Source organism: Tachysurus fulvidraco, chromosome 3, assembly GCF_022655615.1.
Source record: "Tachysurus fulvidraco isolate hzauxx_2018 chromosome 3, HZAU_PFXX_2.0, whole genome shotgun sequence".
NCBI classification, from domain to species: domain Eukaryota; kingdom Metazoa; phylum Chordata; class Actinopteri; order Siluriformes; family Bagridae; genus Tachysurus; species Tachysurus fulvidraco.
Genome location: NC_062520.1, coordinates 31,633,029 through 31,649,195, shown reverse-complemented (window position 1 = coordinate 31,649,195; position 16,167 = coordinate 31,633,029). Strand labels below are relative to the sequence as shown.

The 16,167-nt window shown below is 39.8% G+C and overlaps 3 protein-coding genes across 7 annotated transcripts; all 3 read right to left on the bottom strand.

Annotated features, from left to right (window-relative positions):
• On the bottom strand, positions 1–5,763 carry decr2 (2,4-dienoyl CoA reductase 2, peroxisomal). Of its 3 annotated transcripts, none has more exons than XM_027179104.2 (10): positions 5,547–5,763; positions 5,374–5,470; positions 4,305–4,373; positions 4,098–4,149; positions 3,866–4,001; positions 3,636–3,760; positions 3,227–3,320; positions 2,555–2,659; positions 1,853–2,094; positions 1–456 (listed from the first exon to the last, which is right to left on the bottom strand). In XM_027179104.2, the coding sequence occupies exons 2-9, from the start codon at positions 5,451–5,453 to the stop codon at positions 1,874–1,876; spliced, it is 882 nt and encodes a 293-aa protein (XP_027034905.2). In that variant the 5' UTR covers positions 5,454–5,470; positions 5,547–5,763; the 3' UTR covers positions 1–456; positions 1,853–1,873. The 3 variants fall into 3 exon arrangements, with proteins under 3 accessions (XP_027034905.2, XP_027034904.2, XP_047666783.1); XM_027179103.2 differs by having other exon boundaries at positions 1,906–2,094; XM_047810827.1 differs by having other exon boundaries at positions 1,906–2,094; positions 5,619–5,732.
• A 1,517-nt stretch (positions 5,764–7,280) lies between these two features.
• LOC113663715 (retinol dehydrogenase 13) lies at positions 7,281–11,549 on the bottom strand. Its single transcript, XM_027179124.2, has 7 exons — positions 10,967–11,549; positions 9,290–9,408; positions 9,006–9,161; positions 8,745–8,849; positions 8,371–8,583; positions 8,156–8,257; positions 7,281–7,770 (listed from the first exon to the last, which is right to left on the bottom strand). The coding sequence occupies exons 1-7, from the start codon at positions 11,029–11,031 to the stop codon at positions 7,463–7,465; spliced, it is 1,068 nt and encodes a 355-aa protein (XP_027034925.1). The 5' UTR covers positions 11,032–11,549; the 3' UTR covers positions 7,281–7,462.
• A 131-nt stretch (positions 11,550–11,680) lies between these two features.
• On the bottom strand, positions 11,681–16,157 carry LOC113663716 (uncharacterized protein C7orf50 homolog). Of its 3 annotated transcripts, none has more exons than XM_027179126.2 (8): positions 16,022–16,157; positions 15,799–15,878; positions 13,685–13,819; positions 13,417–13,551; positions 12,669–12,833; positions 12,353–12,567; positions 12,175–12,256; positions 11,681–12,032 (listed from the first exon to the last, which is right to left on the bottom strand). In XM_027179126.2, exons 2-8 carry the CDS (start codon positions 15,829–15,831, stop codon positions 11,841–11,843), a joined length of 957 nt encoding a protein of 318 aa, XP_027034927.2. In that variant the 5' UTR covers positions 15,832–15,878; positions 16,022–16,157; the 3' UTR covers positions 11,681–11,840. The 3 variants fall into 3 exon arrangements, with proteins under 3 accessions (XP_027034927.2, XP_027034926.2, XP_047666782.1); XM_027179125.2 differs by having other exon boundaries at positions 15,955–16,085; XM_047810826.1 differs by lacking the exons at positions 13,417–13,551; positions 16,022–16,157 and having other exon boundaries at positions 15,799–16,013.
• Positions 16,158–16,167: the final 10 nt, after the last annotated feature.

The window sequence follows — 16,167 nt, the reverse complement described above, 5'->3', positions numbered from 1 at the left end:
TGAATTCTACAGGTTTTAATAATTGAACCATGTATGTAGAGTTAGACTATATTTCTAAACATTTTATAATCTTCAATCCTCAAAGGAGTTTGTGAAACAGAGTCACGGGGAAAGATAATTTAAAAAAAATCTTGTTTTAAACACGATCTACATGGAATTACCAATAATTGAATTAAAAATTATACAGATGAAAAGAAGAAAAAGAAATAATAATAATTAATGTAGATTAACTTTAACCTCTTTCAAATCCCCTTTAGAAAGAACAGTCAATAACAATAATCACCTCATGTACAAGCTGCACATCTCCAGGAGGCACATTAGGTACATACTGATGAGTTGTGCAGCATCTCTTTAATTAACAAATTCTAATGATCAGAATCTATCATGACTGTTTCCGTCTCCTATTCCTCCCAGCTCAGGGTTATTTGTCTTTCCTTTTCTCCTGGGACCAAAGATCTAAAAAAAAAAAAAAAACCATAAATGAAATTAAAATTAAATAACTCAACACTAGAGAACGCAGTGTGGACTCTTTATTCAACAGTCTCAGCAGAGAAGGAGGCGTGGCCTCTGCACCTGTCAGTCAGAGTAAAGAAGGAGGCGTGGCCGATGCACCTGTCAGTCAGAGTAAAGAAGGAGGAGTGGCCTCTGCACCTGTCAGTCCCGGTAGAGAAGGAGGCGTGGCCTCTGTACCTGTCAGTCCTGGTAGAGAAGGAGGCGTGGCCTCTGCACCTGTCAGTCCCAGAAGAGGAGGAGGCGTGGCCTCTGCACCTGTCAGTCTCAGTAAAAAAGGAGGCGTGGGCTCTGCACCTGTCAGTCCCAGCAGAGAAGGGGGTGTGGCCTCTGCACCTGTCAGTCCCAGCAGAGAAGAAGGTGTGGCCTCTGCACCTGTCAGTCTCTGTAAAAAAAGGAGGCGTGGCCTCTGCACCTGTCAGTCCCTGTAAAAAAGGAGGCGTGGCCTCTGCACCTGTCAGTCTCTGTAAAAAAAAAAGGAGGCGTGGCCTCTGCACCTGTCAGTCTCTGTAAAAAAAAAAAGGAGGCGTGGCCTCTGCACCTGTCAGTGCCAGCAGAGAAGCAGTGACCAATGATCATCAGTACTAATAAAGGACACGTTGCCTGTTTTCTTGTTATCAGAATGAAATAATTCACACTTTCCCATTCCTTATGTGTAAAATAGTTTAGCTTCATTTCATCAAAGCACAAGAACGTCAGATTGTGACAAAAAATCGAATCGATTGACAGCTTCTAAAATGAACAACAGTTTGTGTGCACGTGCCTGATCTGTCCAGATCTGATCGACGAAAACGTATGTGTGTGGTTAGTAAAGCATGTGTGTGTGTGTGTGTGTGTGTGTGTGTGTGTGTGTTAGCAGTGAAGAGAAGAGCAGCACCACACCAAGCATGTCATCGGTCAATGAAATTAATTAGTCATTCAATTCAATTAAGTCGCTTCCAATTATAATCTACAAAGGCACACTGTAATAAGATGAGATACGATTGCAGCTTTATACGCTACATCCCTAGTCACCTGCTCACTAAAGCCCCACACAGAAGACTGATACACATACACATCACTTCTCCTGAGTAAAACATCTGTAACAACATGTGACACTAAAACTCAGTGTAACTGACTGGACTGGACCACGGTTCGAGCTGCTGCTGCTGTAGTCCAGCCGTTTGGAGCTGCTGTGCATTCTGAGATGCAGAAGATACTCAGACAAGAGTCTGGTACATGAAAGTTCCTGTTAAAGGATCATTTAAAATATATATGTGTATGTATATTTATTTCCTTATATATGGGGCTTCTTTTAGTCTCCATAACACACACACACACACACACACACACACACACACACCTGAGTGCAGTGCTGCTTCTCTCAGAGTTTAGCAGAGCGAGATGAGTGTATACCCAGCAGGCGTTCCACATCATTGGCTGAGGTAAGCCACGCCCCTCCATCCGCCACTACTGTAGCGCCGGTCACGTACGATGCCACGCGGCTCGCCAGGAAAAGAACTGCGTGCGCCATTTCCGTTTTATTTCCCGCCCTCTGCAGCGGAATAGTCCGGAAAATACCTGTGCTCTCCGCGTGGGAGCCACCTGACGGGGGTGGGGGTGGGGGGGGTACAGAGAGAGACAGAGAGAGACAGACAGACAGAGAGAGACAGAAAGAGAGACAGAGAGAGAGAGACAGCGACAGACAGAGAGAGAGAGACAGAGAGAGAGAGACAGAGACAGACAGAGAGAGAGAGACAGAGACAGACAGAGAGAGACAGAGACAGACAGAGAGACACAAAGACAGACAGAGAGACACAAAGAGAGAGAAAGAGACAGAGAGAAACACAAAGAGAGAGAGACAAAGAGAGACAAAAGAGAGAGAATGAGAGAGAGAAAGAGAGACACAGAGAGAAAGAGACAGAAAGAGAGAGAGAGAGAGACAGACAGAGAATTGTCTTGTTAATTATTTTTGAACGTCCTCTTAATCCTTTAAAGTGACGGTCTGTAATATTACCAAGTCTCATGACGTCAACACAAATAACAGATTCTCACAAATTCATACCAAGTCTGCGGTAACCCTCAGTGCCAGAAATGGGACCTGGGGCCACAGTGTTGACCCTCACACCACTAGGACCCCATTCCACTGCCAAGTGTTTTGTCATGGCATCTATACACACACACACACACACACACACACACACACACACACACACACACACACACACAAACAATACAAAAAAGAAAAAAAAAATCATACAACTTCCTGGTACATATTATTCAGTTCAGTGAAAAAGTTTCCCCCATAACATAACTTGTAACCCTGTTATAAAGATTATAAAATAAATAATTAACTTCCCCTAGATGTCTGAACGTCTTCAAACGACAGACCTTCATCTTCCTGAAATACTTGATCTAGCTCTTTTTCTGTTTGTTGTTTGTGTATATTAAAAAACAAATAAAAAAAAAAGCTCAGAAGCTTTGAAAAATCATCGAAGTCGCCGATGAGCAGAAATCGCTAGCGCGGGTCGTTTGCGTCGCTAACCCGCGCAAAGCCGAGTATGTATCAACGACCCGTACACTGTTTAAGCAGATAGATTTAAAGAGCTGAAGTCGGGCCACGCCCACAAACAATAACAGTAGCAGTAGCTACATAACCACAAGACAGAAACTATAAGCGAAACATAGCAACTTGTCGCTTGCTATCGTGAACGTAGAGCGAGGAGGTCGCACTAACCGTTGGCGGCCTTCGCCGACCCAGCATGCACCTGGAGCGCTTGACCTTTGTATCCGAGTGTGGCCGAGATGTTCACAATGGAGCCGCCGTGATCCTAAAAAAACAGTACAGAACCTTTAAGTACGGAATCAACGATGCTGCATAATGTTTTATGCTGTGGCGCCCGAGGGGGCAGTTGGGGGAGCAGTTCGGTGCCTTGCTCAATGGCACCTCAATCGTGGAATTGCCGGCCCGAGACTCGAACCCACAACCTTAGGGTTAGGAGTCAGACTCTCTAAACCATTAGGTCACGACTTCCCCCACATTAACAGGAGGCTGTGATTTAAGTGCCGTGGTGTAAAACGTTTACGATATGATGAAAAAGCAGCTGATTTAGTGTTAAAATGAAAATACGTTGGTTTTTTTTTACCTTGAACCATTTTTCATAGATGACTTTGCTGGTGTTGAACGTTCCCATGGTGTCAATCTCCATAACCGTTTTGAAGGCATTGAAGGACAGAGCGGTGGCCGGACACAGGAAGTTCCCTGCGGCGTCTGCACAGATGACGGACAAAGAGAAATCGACTGTATATTATTGTAGACAGGAAAAAAAACTGACTCTTGGGATAAAAGCACATAAACACTGAGGACACGACGTACTGTTGATTAGAATATCGACACGTCCGAACTCCTTCAGGGTCTCGTCTACGGCGGTAGAGATGGTGTCAGGATGCCGCACGTCCACCTGAAGGGGCAGGCAGTGACGTCCCGTCGCGTTGGTCAGCTTCTTCGCCGCCTAGAAAAACAAACAAATATAAAATCTCTTATAAAATAAGCTTTAAAATGAAGTTTCTCGTCTGTAACGTTGGAGCGTGTGGAACAGGAAGAATACCTCAGTGAGCTTCTCAAGGTTCCTGCTGGCAATCACCGTGTCGCAGCCGTGCCTGAAAGAGACGCACCTTAGAGCCTTACTTGTTGATTTTTTTATTATCATTTTTAGGAAATTTAAAGGTGGAAGAGAAGATGACAATCGATCAGGGACATCAGTAACGTGGATTTGTTCACCTGAGAAACAGAGTAGTAACCAAAACCGCTGTACCTCATGAGAACCTCCGCGATACGGAAGCCGATGCCGGAGCCGCCGCCCGTAATAAAGGCCACTTGATCCCTGCGAGAGAAGAAAAAAAAAGAGGATTTAATTATTTACACAGACATCAAATCAATCACGATCAATCAATCAAGAGGAGCGATAAAGTATAAGGAATAAGTAAGAGATAAGAAATTTGCAGTACAGACACAAGCAGTGAGAGATTGTGTGTGTGGAGTTTGCATGTTCTCCCCGTGCCTCGGGGGTTTCCTCCGGGTACTCCGGTTTCCTCCCCCGGTCCAAAGACATGCATGGTAGGTTGATTGGCATCTCTGGAAAATTGTCCGTAGTGTGTGTGTGTGTGTGTGTGTGTGTGTGTGTGTGTGTGTGCCCTGTGATGGGTTGGCACTCCGTCCAGGGTGTATCCTGCCTCGATGCCCGATGACGCCTGAGATAGGCACAGGCTCCCCGTGACCCGAGAAGTTCGGATAAGCGGTAGTAAATGAGTGAGAGAGAGAGAGATGAGAAATGAGGAAAAGATAAATAATGAGATGGGAAAGGCGGGATAAGGCATAAGGAATATGGAGTAAGGAGTAAAGGATCAGGAATGAGCAATCAGGAGACCGGTAGTGAGGAAGGAGGAAAAACGACTATAGGATAAGATATAAAGAAAGAGGAATAAGGGATTAGGAAAAAGGGATAAGGAATGAGAAGTAAGGGATACGGAATATTTGGATAAGGAATAGTATGAAACAGGGAATGAGGAACGATGAACAGGAAGTGAGCGAAGAGGAACAAGGGATAAGAAATAAGAAGTAAGAAATAATAAAGAAAAAGGGAGCTATGGATAAGAACAAGGGATAAAGGAGGAAAAAATAAAGAATAAGGGAAAATGATCAACAAGTAAAGAGGAATAATGAATGGGGAAGGAGTGATAAAAGACAAGATATATGGAGTAAGTGAAAAGGAGCAGAATATATGGACTGAAGGATGAGGAAAGATGAATAAGGAACAAAACAGTGTTCTATGAGAACATGGAATAATGTATAAGTGAATAATCCTGAAGACCAGGACACTTTACTTCAGCAGGTCCTGGCTGTAGACGTGTGTGTATGAAGTGAGACAGTCATCACTGTGGACGTCTTCTGGAGCCTCCGCCATTCTGTCAAGCCACTAAACTACAGAATAAACAACATCATCAGCATCAATCAGTGCTTTCATTTAAAATCTGTGTATTAGTGACTTATTACACACCGAAATTAGCGCCGTGTCGTTACGCTGAAAGTTCAGTTCCCAATCACACGGTAACTTTACCGGTAACTTTATCTGATCCTTTTCGAACACAGAACACAAGAGCACCGATGAAGAAGCCCCGCGACACCTGAAAACGTTATATTATTAAACCTGGCTAAAATATAACAGTCTTGTTTACACCGGACCTTGGACCGACCCGCGGGTGACGTTTCGTTGCCGAGATGCATGATGGGATATGTAGTCACTATTGTCTCGTTAGCTAGCTAAGCTAAACATGGACTCAAACTATTTCTGCCTCACACACATGAGGGAAAAGGTGGTCGTTCAGAAGCAAAATACTTCCTCACATTTACTACAAAATCAAACTTTACCTCACTTACTACCTCACATTTACTACAAAATAAAACTTTGCCTAATTTACTACCTCATTTACTACCTCACATTTACTACAAAATAAAACTTTACCTCACTTACGACCTCATTTACTACAAAATAAAACTTTGCTTCACTTACTACCTCACATTTACTACAAAATAAAACTTTGCCTCACTTACTACCTCACAATTACTGCAAAATAAAACTTTACCTCACTTACGACCTCATTTACTACAAAATAAAACTTTGCCTAATTTACTACCTCATTTACTACAAAATAAAACTTTGCCTAATTTACTACCTCATTTACTACAAAATAAAACTTTACCTCACTTACTACCTCACATTTACTGCAAAATAAAACTTTACCTCACTTACGACCTCATTTACTACAAAATAAAACTTTGCCTCACTTACTACCTCACATTTACTACAAAATAAAACTTTACCTCACTTACTACCTCACATTTACTACAAAATAAAACTTTACCTCACTTACTACCTCACATTTACTGCAAAATTAAACTTTACCTCACTTACTACCTCTACTTTACTACTATAAAAGTCCTTGCTTTAGCTTGTGACTCATTTTAGGTAATTCAAAGACTGCTATATAACTCTCTTACTTAAGGGAAACACACTATTCATTATACTGTAAGTCAAAGAGGGAAAGAAAGGACATGATTTATATTTACACATCAAACAAACATTTAAGAATCATTGTGTGTGAATCGCAGGTTCTCTGAACTCCACATGTTTACACGTCACACTGCAGAGTGTCAAAGTCAGGACATGATGCCAGAAGCGAACATCAAATTTCATGCTACCAGATGTTTCATCCTAAATCCATCAACGACGACGCACCATGAATCATAGCGAGCAAGTTGTTGGGTCTGTCAGCTTAGCTGGTTTCACGTTTTACACTTTACACCAAATGCTCTTATGGACCGGTTTAGTAATGTTCAAATATCTCTGATTATTCATTAGTCAAAATTAAAACTCTATGTCTGTACTGTAAGAGCTTCAGGGTTGACATTTTATTAACAGTAATCTGGTGTAATATGTCATAATTATATATTAACATTCCATATATTATGTGCATCAAACTACATTATAATTGGTAGCTGGTGAAAAATAATCCATATAACAATAGTTATGCTTGAAAATGGGAGGGACGGCGTTCTCTGTCTAGTCAATCACAGCAGGACTAGCCAATCACGTGCGTCCGTGAGCTCATGTATACAGAAGAGGGTCAATATATCACTTTCTTCTGAGTGTGTTTATGTTGCTTTAAGTTCCGTGACAGTTGGAACAGTTTACAAATTATCAGAAAATTGCCAAGCAAAGAAACCATGGAGGTTGTTTTAAATATATACTTTTAATTCCAAAAAGATGTTCCAGCTCAACTGGTACGTAAAAAGACTGTTATACATTTTCATTTGCTGTGTGATGAAGAAGTCACCATAAACAGTTTCCACATGTAGCAGCGATTTTCAGTTCCGTAACACGTACTATTTGAAATCACTTTGCCTCACAGCCTCTTACATGCTAGTGACAGCAGGAGTGGGCTCTGAAGGACGTGTCCGGATCTGCTCCGGCAGAACTTGCGTTACGGTCTCTGGAGAAGATGTTTGTACAGAAACAGTGGTCTCTAAACCCACCAGAGATGTGCTGATATCCCAGAGCCTGACCGCCTCTTCCTGGTCCAGAGCCTGAGGGGCGGGTTCTTTCTCCTTCATAACGTCATAATAACGACCGCTCACGCCCGCCAGCTCCTCGGCAACAGCCAGGTAGACACTGGGCTGCGCACCAAGTTCGGGTGACTTTATGAGCAGGTAGAAGACTGGACCTGGTGTAAAGAACAGGATAAATTTACAAATGGATATTCTGGTGTATTTCAGTTTTTGAATTAGAAGATTGTCTGGTGATCCTCACACAGGGCAAAGAAACTTTTTGACTTCGGAGTATTTCCGTTTAGGGCTGTTCTTACAAGGTGTTGATCACTGCTGTAATTCGTTCTCAACATGTTATCGTTTCCATAGTAACAATCTGACCGGGGGTCTGACTGTTAGTAGCTGCTATAATCGTTTCCGGACATTCCAAAATATGAAATTTGATTAGATGGGATAGATAAAAAATGATGTTTTTTTTTAATTAATAAAAATTGTGGTATATAAGGAAAAATTATGTTTTTTCTTTTAGCAAGATCTCTTAAAAATAGCAAGTGTACTTACTGAGCACAGTGCTGGAGAACTGGGATTGGTGCATGCCAGTGTGTCTACCCAGATCTGTGGCAACAACTCCAGGGTGCAGGGCATTTACCGTGACTCCAGTACCTAGAACAAAAAACACACACACATGTCAGAGTTTTTACTAAATCAGATAAGCCAGAGCTTCCAGATCCTGCTCCTTCAATGTGAAGGACACACACATACATACACACACTAACCTTCAAGCCTGCGTGCAAGCTCTCGTGTAAACAGCACGATGGCGAGTTTGCTCTGGCAATACGCCTTTTTCGTGTCAAACTTCTTCCTGTCCCAGTTCAGATCCTCAAAGTCAATCTCGCCGACGATGTGCGCCAAAGACGATAAGTTGATCACTCTGCTGGGGGCGGAGTCTCTCAGCTTCTCCAGCAGCAAGTTGGTCAGGAGGAAATGGCCTACAACCAGACATAAATGTACACAAAGCTGTTTAAAGATACAAACTGGACGTTATAATAAGGAATGATTATTACATGACCTTTAGGTTAGAGGAATGTCATTTGTGCTGAGTGTATTGTGGCTGTGTCAGACTTGGACTTCTTTAATGCTACAGTCTCACCCAGGTAGTTGACTCCAAATTGCATGTCAAATCCATCTTCAGTCTTCCCTGGAGGACACCTCATCACTGCAGCATTGTTGATCAGAACGTCCACTCTTTCCTCGTCTGAAAAAACACACGTACAGAGACGCATTAAATTATCTGTAAACTTTTCATTACAATTATCACAATAATAAATAAAGTTCATTGGTAGCAGATCACAATGTGTGTGTGTGTGTGTGTGTGTGTGTGTGTGTGTGTGTGTGTGTGTGTGTGTCCTACCTTGGATAATCTTCTCAGCAAATGTCCGTATAGATTTAATTGAAGCCAGGTCAACGTGTCTGGCGTAAACATGGGGGTTCAGGGTAGAACCTCTGATCTCATACGCTGCTTCCTCACACTTCTTCATGTCCCGACATCCCATAATAATCCTTCCTCCTGCACAGGAACACAAGAAAATCCTTCTTTTCATTCACTTTCAAGATTCTGACAGTTCAATGATGTTTGTTCTTGACAAATGTTGCAGCCCTTCTAGGACTGGGTTCCGCATCAGAAGAGAGTCGTACCTCTCCTGGCCAGCTCTCGGGCCGTCTCTTTTCCGATCCCGGTGTTGGCCCCAGTTATAACCACCGTCTTTCCATGGATCTTGGTTTTACTTGGACAGGAGCCTCCTGTCAAATGATTCCTGCCGGGGGACAAATAGTGAGAAATAAACTTGCAGTTACTGACGAACAAATCAAATGAATTCAAGATGTTTTCCCATTAAACAGGTAGGGTAGTACATAGGGTAGAGAATACTTTATTATTCACAGCTTTATTTAAAGATGAGTTCTTACTATACCTGTAAGTCAATGGGTAATTTCTAAATGGCTCTCTACACAGTATATAAGTGCAATTCATTGGGTATGTCTTCACCTATACACTATGTATGTCTTCACCTATACACTATGTATGTCTTCCCCTATACACTATGTATGTCTTCACCTATACACTATGTATGTCTTCCCCTATACACTATGTATGTCTTCCCCTATACACTATGTATGTCTTCCCCTATACACTATGTATGTCTTCACCTATACACTATGTACGTCTTCCCCTATACACTATGTATGTCTTCACCTATACACTATGTATGTCTTCACCTATACACTATGTACGTCTTCACCTATACAATATGCATGTCTTCACCTATACACTATGTATAATATACACTATGTATGACATCCCCTATACACTCTGTACGACTTCCCCTATACACTATATATAATATAAACTATGTATAATATACACTATATATAATATACACTATATATGACTTCCCCTATACACTATATATAATATAAACTATGTATAATATACACTATATATAATATACACTATATATGACTTCCCCTATACACTATATATAATATACACTATATATATTATACACTATATATATATATATTATATATATATATATATATATATATATATATATATATAATATACACTATATATATTATACACTATATATATATATAATATACACTATATAAAATATACACTATATATAACATACACTATATAATATACACTACATAATATACACTATATATAATATACACTATATAATATACATTATATATAATATACACTATATAATATACACTATATAATATACACTATATAACATACACAACATTCACTATATAATATACACTATATATAATATACACTATATAATAATATACACTATATAATAATAATATACACTATATATAATATACACTATATATAACATACACTATATATAATATACACTATATAATAATAATATACACCATATATAATATACACTATATATAATATACACCATATATAATATACACTATATATAATATACACCATATATAATATACACTATATATAATATACACTATATAATATACACTATATATAATATACACTATATAATAATATAAACTATATATAATATACACTATATAATAATATACACTATATATAACATACACTATATATAACATACACTATATATAATATACACTATATAATATACACTATATATAATATACACTATATAATAATAATATACACCATATATAATATACACTATATATAATATACACTATATAATATACACTATATATAATATACACTATATAATATACACTATATATAATATACACTATATAAATAATGCACTCCAGAGTCACAAACCAGCGGCTAATCTCACTTACTTTAGCAGCACAGCACAGCCGAACACAGTCCCGAACACAGACACAGGAAGGACATATCTGCTCATTGTAGGATCTAAATACACTGCACAGAACAGTAATAACGCACATTAGATAAAGACATTAGCAAGGTGAATCTCACGCTTTTGGTCCTTCAAGAGTTCGTTGCTTTCTTTCCTACCCGTATTACAGAAAGTCCCGCCTCCACGGGTCTGATTGGATAAAATAATCCAGCTCTCGCGTAGACGAAGAGCAACTAACCAATCACAATCCAAGAGAACAGATTTGTCGAATACGGGTAGGACATAACAAACAGCAACATACTAAAATACAGCGCCACCTATTGGATGAAATATAAAACAGTGTAGTATAATCAAGGCAAATTAATACGGTGTATTAAGACTCTTGGGTTGGAGGTTTAGTCTACAGTTAGTAGTCGTTCATGTTCGATTAAGAGGTAAAATGGTATAAAATGACTTCAAGTCAAGAAGCTTTTATGCGTCGTTCTTGCTGATGAGACCCACCACGGTCGTGTCACCGGTGAACTTGATGATATGGTTCCATCTGTGCATTGATACACAGTCGTGAGTCAGCAGAGTGAACAGCAGTGGACTGAGCACGCAGCCATGAGGGACTCCAGACAGGTGCTGGAGATGATTTATTACTTATCCTTGTACTAAACCCTTCATCATCAAAGTGAAAATAATTACTCAAATATCTTGAAAAACCGGACAAATATTTTTATTTCATCATATTTACAGGCTTAAACACACAGATGGGTTTTCTGTCCACTAATTCAGTTCAACGCATCATGTCATTGCACGGACGTGTCGGCGTGAAGAAAACGGACGGCGAGACATACATTTTTCCTGCATCCTCAAGAAAGAATCTGAACTACATCTCTTGCTCGTTGTGTCTTCCTCTGTGATTCTGTAACCACTCCCTCTTCATCTTCTGGACCCGCCCCAAATCGGACCAAAGCCTCTGCTTTCTGCACTGTGATGTCCCGAGCGACACCTCGCAGTCCTTCCAGATACGATAAGAGAACTGAGAAATGAGCATCCGGCACCTGAGACACAACGAGAAAGGTGAAAATGAGAGGATGCTTTCACACAAACAGTCATCGCTGACGCAGGAAAATTTTAACACTTAACCATAGCTAAAAACATTGCAAAATAAATCTATAAAAATAGAAGTGATGCTATTCGTACCTTCTCCCTGTCGTACATGTGCTGCAGGAGCCACACCTGCCTCGTCTTCTGGAACTTCCACTCGTCCCGCTTCTCGGACCAGCTACCGACACACACAAAGTCTATCAGATTCTAGCATCTGTGTAAGCACACTGTATATATGTGTGTGTGTGTGTGTGTGTGTGTGTGTGTTTCTCACCATGTCAGATAGTCCAGAGCCTGTGTCTGTGCGATGCTGCTTTTGCTCTCCTCCTTCTCAGACTTTACAATTTCCTTCTGCTTCTTCTTCTCCTCCTTTTTCCTAATCTTCTTCAGCTTCCTCTCTAGCACTCGTCTTTCCTCCGGGCTCAGCTCTTCATCGTCCTCGTCCTCCGTGCCTTCCTCTTCTTCTACTCTTTCGGTTATTACAGGATGCTTAAAATAAGAGAGGAGAGATTTGTTACATAACCATATGTAATAACACCCCACAGCATCCACAGCTATCTCAGTGATTACGTGTTACACTGTTCCTATACCTTGTCTTGGTGCGCTTCTTTCTTCTTCTTGTTAAGCTCTTCGTTCGTACGGCTCTCCGCAAGATCAGCGGCCTCTGCGATGTCCACGGTTGCGTCTTTCTCCTTTTTCACCTTCTTCTTTTTTTTCTTTACCGCACAGCTCACAGCTTCACAACCCTCAGATTCCTACAAACGAGAAACCTTCGTATCCTTGTGCGGTTTATACAAACGTGTTATTTACTCACTCACTCATTTTCTACCACTTATCCGAACTTCTCGGGTCATGGGGAGCCTGTGCTTATCTCAGGCGTCATCGGGCATCGAGGCAGGATACACCCTGGACGGAGTGCCAACCCATCACAGGGCACACACACACTCTCATTCACTCACACACACACACACACACACACACACACTCACACACTACGGACAATTTTCCAGAGATGCCAATCAACCTACCATGCATGTCTTTGGACCGGGGGAGGAAACCGGAGTACCCGGAGGAAACCCCTGAGACACGGGGAGAACATGCAAACTCCACACACACAAGGCGGAGGTGGGTATTGAACCCCCAACCCTGGAGGTGCGAGGCGAACGTGCTAACTGCTAAGACACCGTGCCCCCCACGTGTTATTTAATGACAAAAAATGTACTTGTGTGGGTCATGTGGATCAGCTGAAATCTATGACAGTATGTGTGCAGTATGGTTACGTGTGCTCGAGTCCGCAAACACACACACACACACACACACACACACACACACACACACCTCTTTGCCATCGAGGTCTTCATTTTTACATTCGTCTGTCGCATCAAAAGTGTCGGTCGAATCTATATCTCCACCTTTCTTCTTCTTTTTATTCTTTTTCTTCACCTCGATGATCGGGTCGAACTGCTCCGAGACCTAGAAATGAAACACGTCCACATGTGTTAGAATCTATATGCGTGCTTGAATCCGCAAAAACACATACACACAGACACACACACAGACACACACACACACACACAGACACACACACACACACAGACAGACACACCTCTTTGCCTTCGAGGTCTTCGTTTTTACATTCGTCTGTCGCATCAAAAGTGTCGGTCGAATCTATATCTCCACCTTTCTTCTTCTTTTTATTCTTCTTCTTCACCTCGATGATCGGGTCGAACTGCTCCGAGACCTAGAAATGAAACACGTTCACACGTGTTAGAATCATCGTGACACATTGGAACTGAGACCTGGGCACAGATACAGAGATACAGAGCTTTGTCTTTACTACTGTAATAGTTTCTAATCCCACAATCCTGACTTTACTCCAGGTTTCTTCTTCATGAATTCTCAGGGTGTTTTTCTTTGCCGCTGCCGCTTGCTTCCTTGGTCTGTTTTATTAAACCTGGTTTGTTTATTGTAAATGTCTAAGGTAAATAATAAACCAGTAGACTACACATAATACAGACAGTAGACTACACATAATACAGACAGTAGACTACACATAATACAGACTACACATAATACAGACTACACATAATAAAGACTACACATAATAAAGACTACACATAATACAGACAGTTAACTACACATAATACAGACAGTTAACTACACATAATACAGACAGATGACTACACATAATACAGACAGTTAACTACACATAATACAGACAGATGACTACACATAATACAGACAGTTAACTACACATAATACAGACAGTAGACTACACATAATACAGACAGATGACTACACATAATACAGACAGATGACTACACATAATACAGACAGTTAACTACACATAATAAAGACTACACATAATACAGACAGTTAACTACACATAATACAGACAGTAGACTACACATAATACAGACTACACATAATACAGACAGTTAACTACACATAATACAGACAGATGACTACACATAATACAGACAGTAGACTACACATAATAAAGACTACACATAATACAGACAGTAGACTACACATAATAAAGACTACACATAATACAGACAGTAGACTACACATAATACAGACAGTAGACTACACATAATACAGACAGTAGACTACACATAATAAAGACTACACATAATACAGACAGTTAACTACACATAATACAGACAGATGACTACACATAATAAAGACTACACATAATACAGACTACACATAATACAGACTACACATAATACAGACTACACATAATACAGACTACACATAATACAGACTACACATAATACAGACTACACATAATACAGACTACACATAATACAGACTACACATAATACAGACTACACATAATACAGACTACACATAATACAGACAGTAGACTACACATAATACAGACAGTAGACTACACATAATAAAGACTACACATAATACAGACAGTAGACTACACATAATACAGACAGTTAACTACACATAATACAGACAGATGACTACACATAATACAGACAGTTAACTACACATAATACAGACAGTAGACTACACATAATACAGACAGTAGACTACACATAATACTGACAGTTAACTACACATAATACAGACAGATGACTACACATAATACAGACTACACATAATAAAGACTACACATAATAAAGACTACACATAATACAGACTACACATAATAAAGACTACACATAATACAGACTACACATAATAAAGACTACACATAATACAGACTACACATAATACAGACAGATGACTACACATAATACAGACTACACATAATAAAGACTACACATAATACAGACAGATGACTACACATAATAAAGACTACACATAATAAAGACTACACATAATACAGACTACACATAATACAGACAGATGACTACACATAATACAGACTACACATAATACAGACAGATGACTACACATAATAAAGACTACACATAATACAGACTACACATAATAAAGACTACACATAATACAGACTACACATAATACAGACTACACATAATACAGACTACACATAATAAAGACTACACATAATAAAGACTACACATAATAAAGACTACACATAATAAAGACTACACATAATAAAGACTACACATAATAAAGACTACACATAATAAAGACTACACATAATAAAGACTACACATAATAAAGACTACACAAGTTTCTACACGTTGCTATACAAGTTTGAGTAGAAACTCGAATAAACTCTACAACACGCACCTTGAGTGTCATCTCTGTGTTTTTCCTCTTCATTTCTCTTTCTCTCTGAGATCCACAGCAATAAACAGATCTCCTAAATGCTTGGATTAAAAGATGGATTAAAACCGACACATAATTAAATGTATATTTACGTAACTTAATGTTTATAAATCCTACAGCGTGGACGCCACGTTTCGGGACGTTTCTACGGTGACACACAAGACTCAGGATTCTGATTGGCTACCTCTATTTCCGTGTTGTCTGTGCGGAGTTGATTTATTTTTCTTGTTAATTTTATACTCTCCGACGCAAACGTTAACAAACGTTAAAGGAATATTTTTCTTTTGTATTTTTTGTCTTTTCCAAACGACCTGTAAATAATAATTCGAT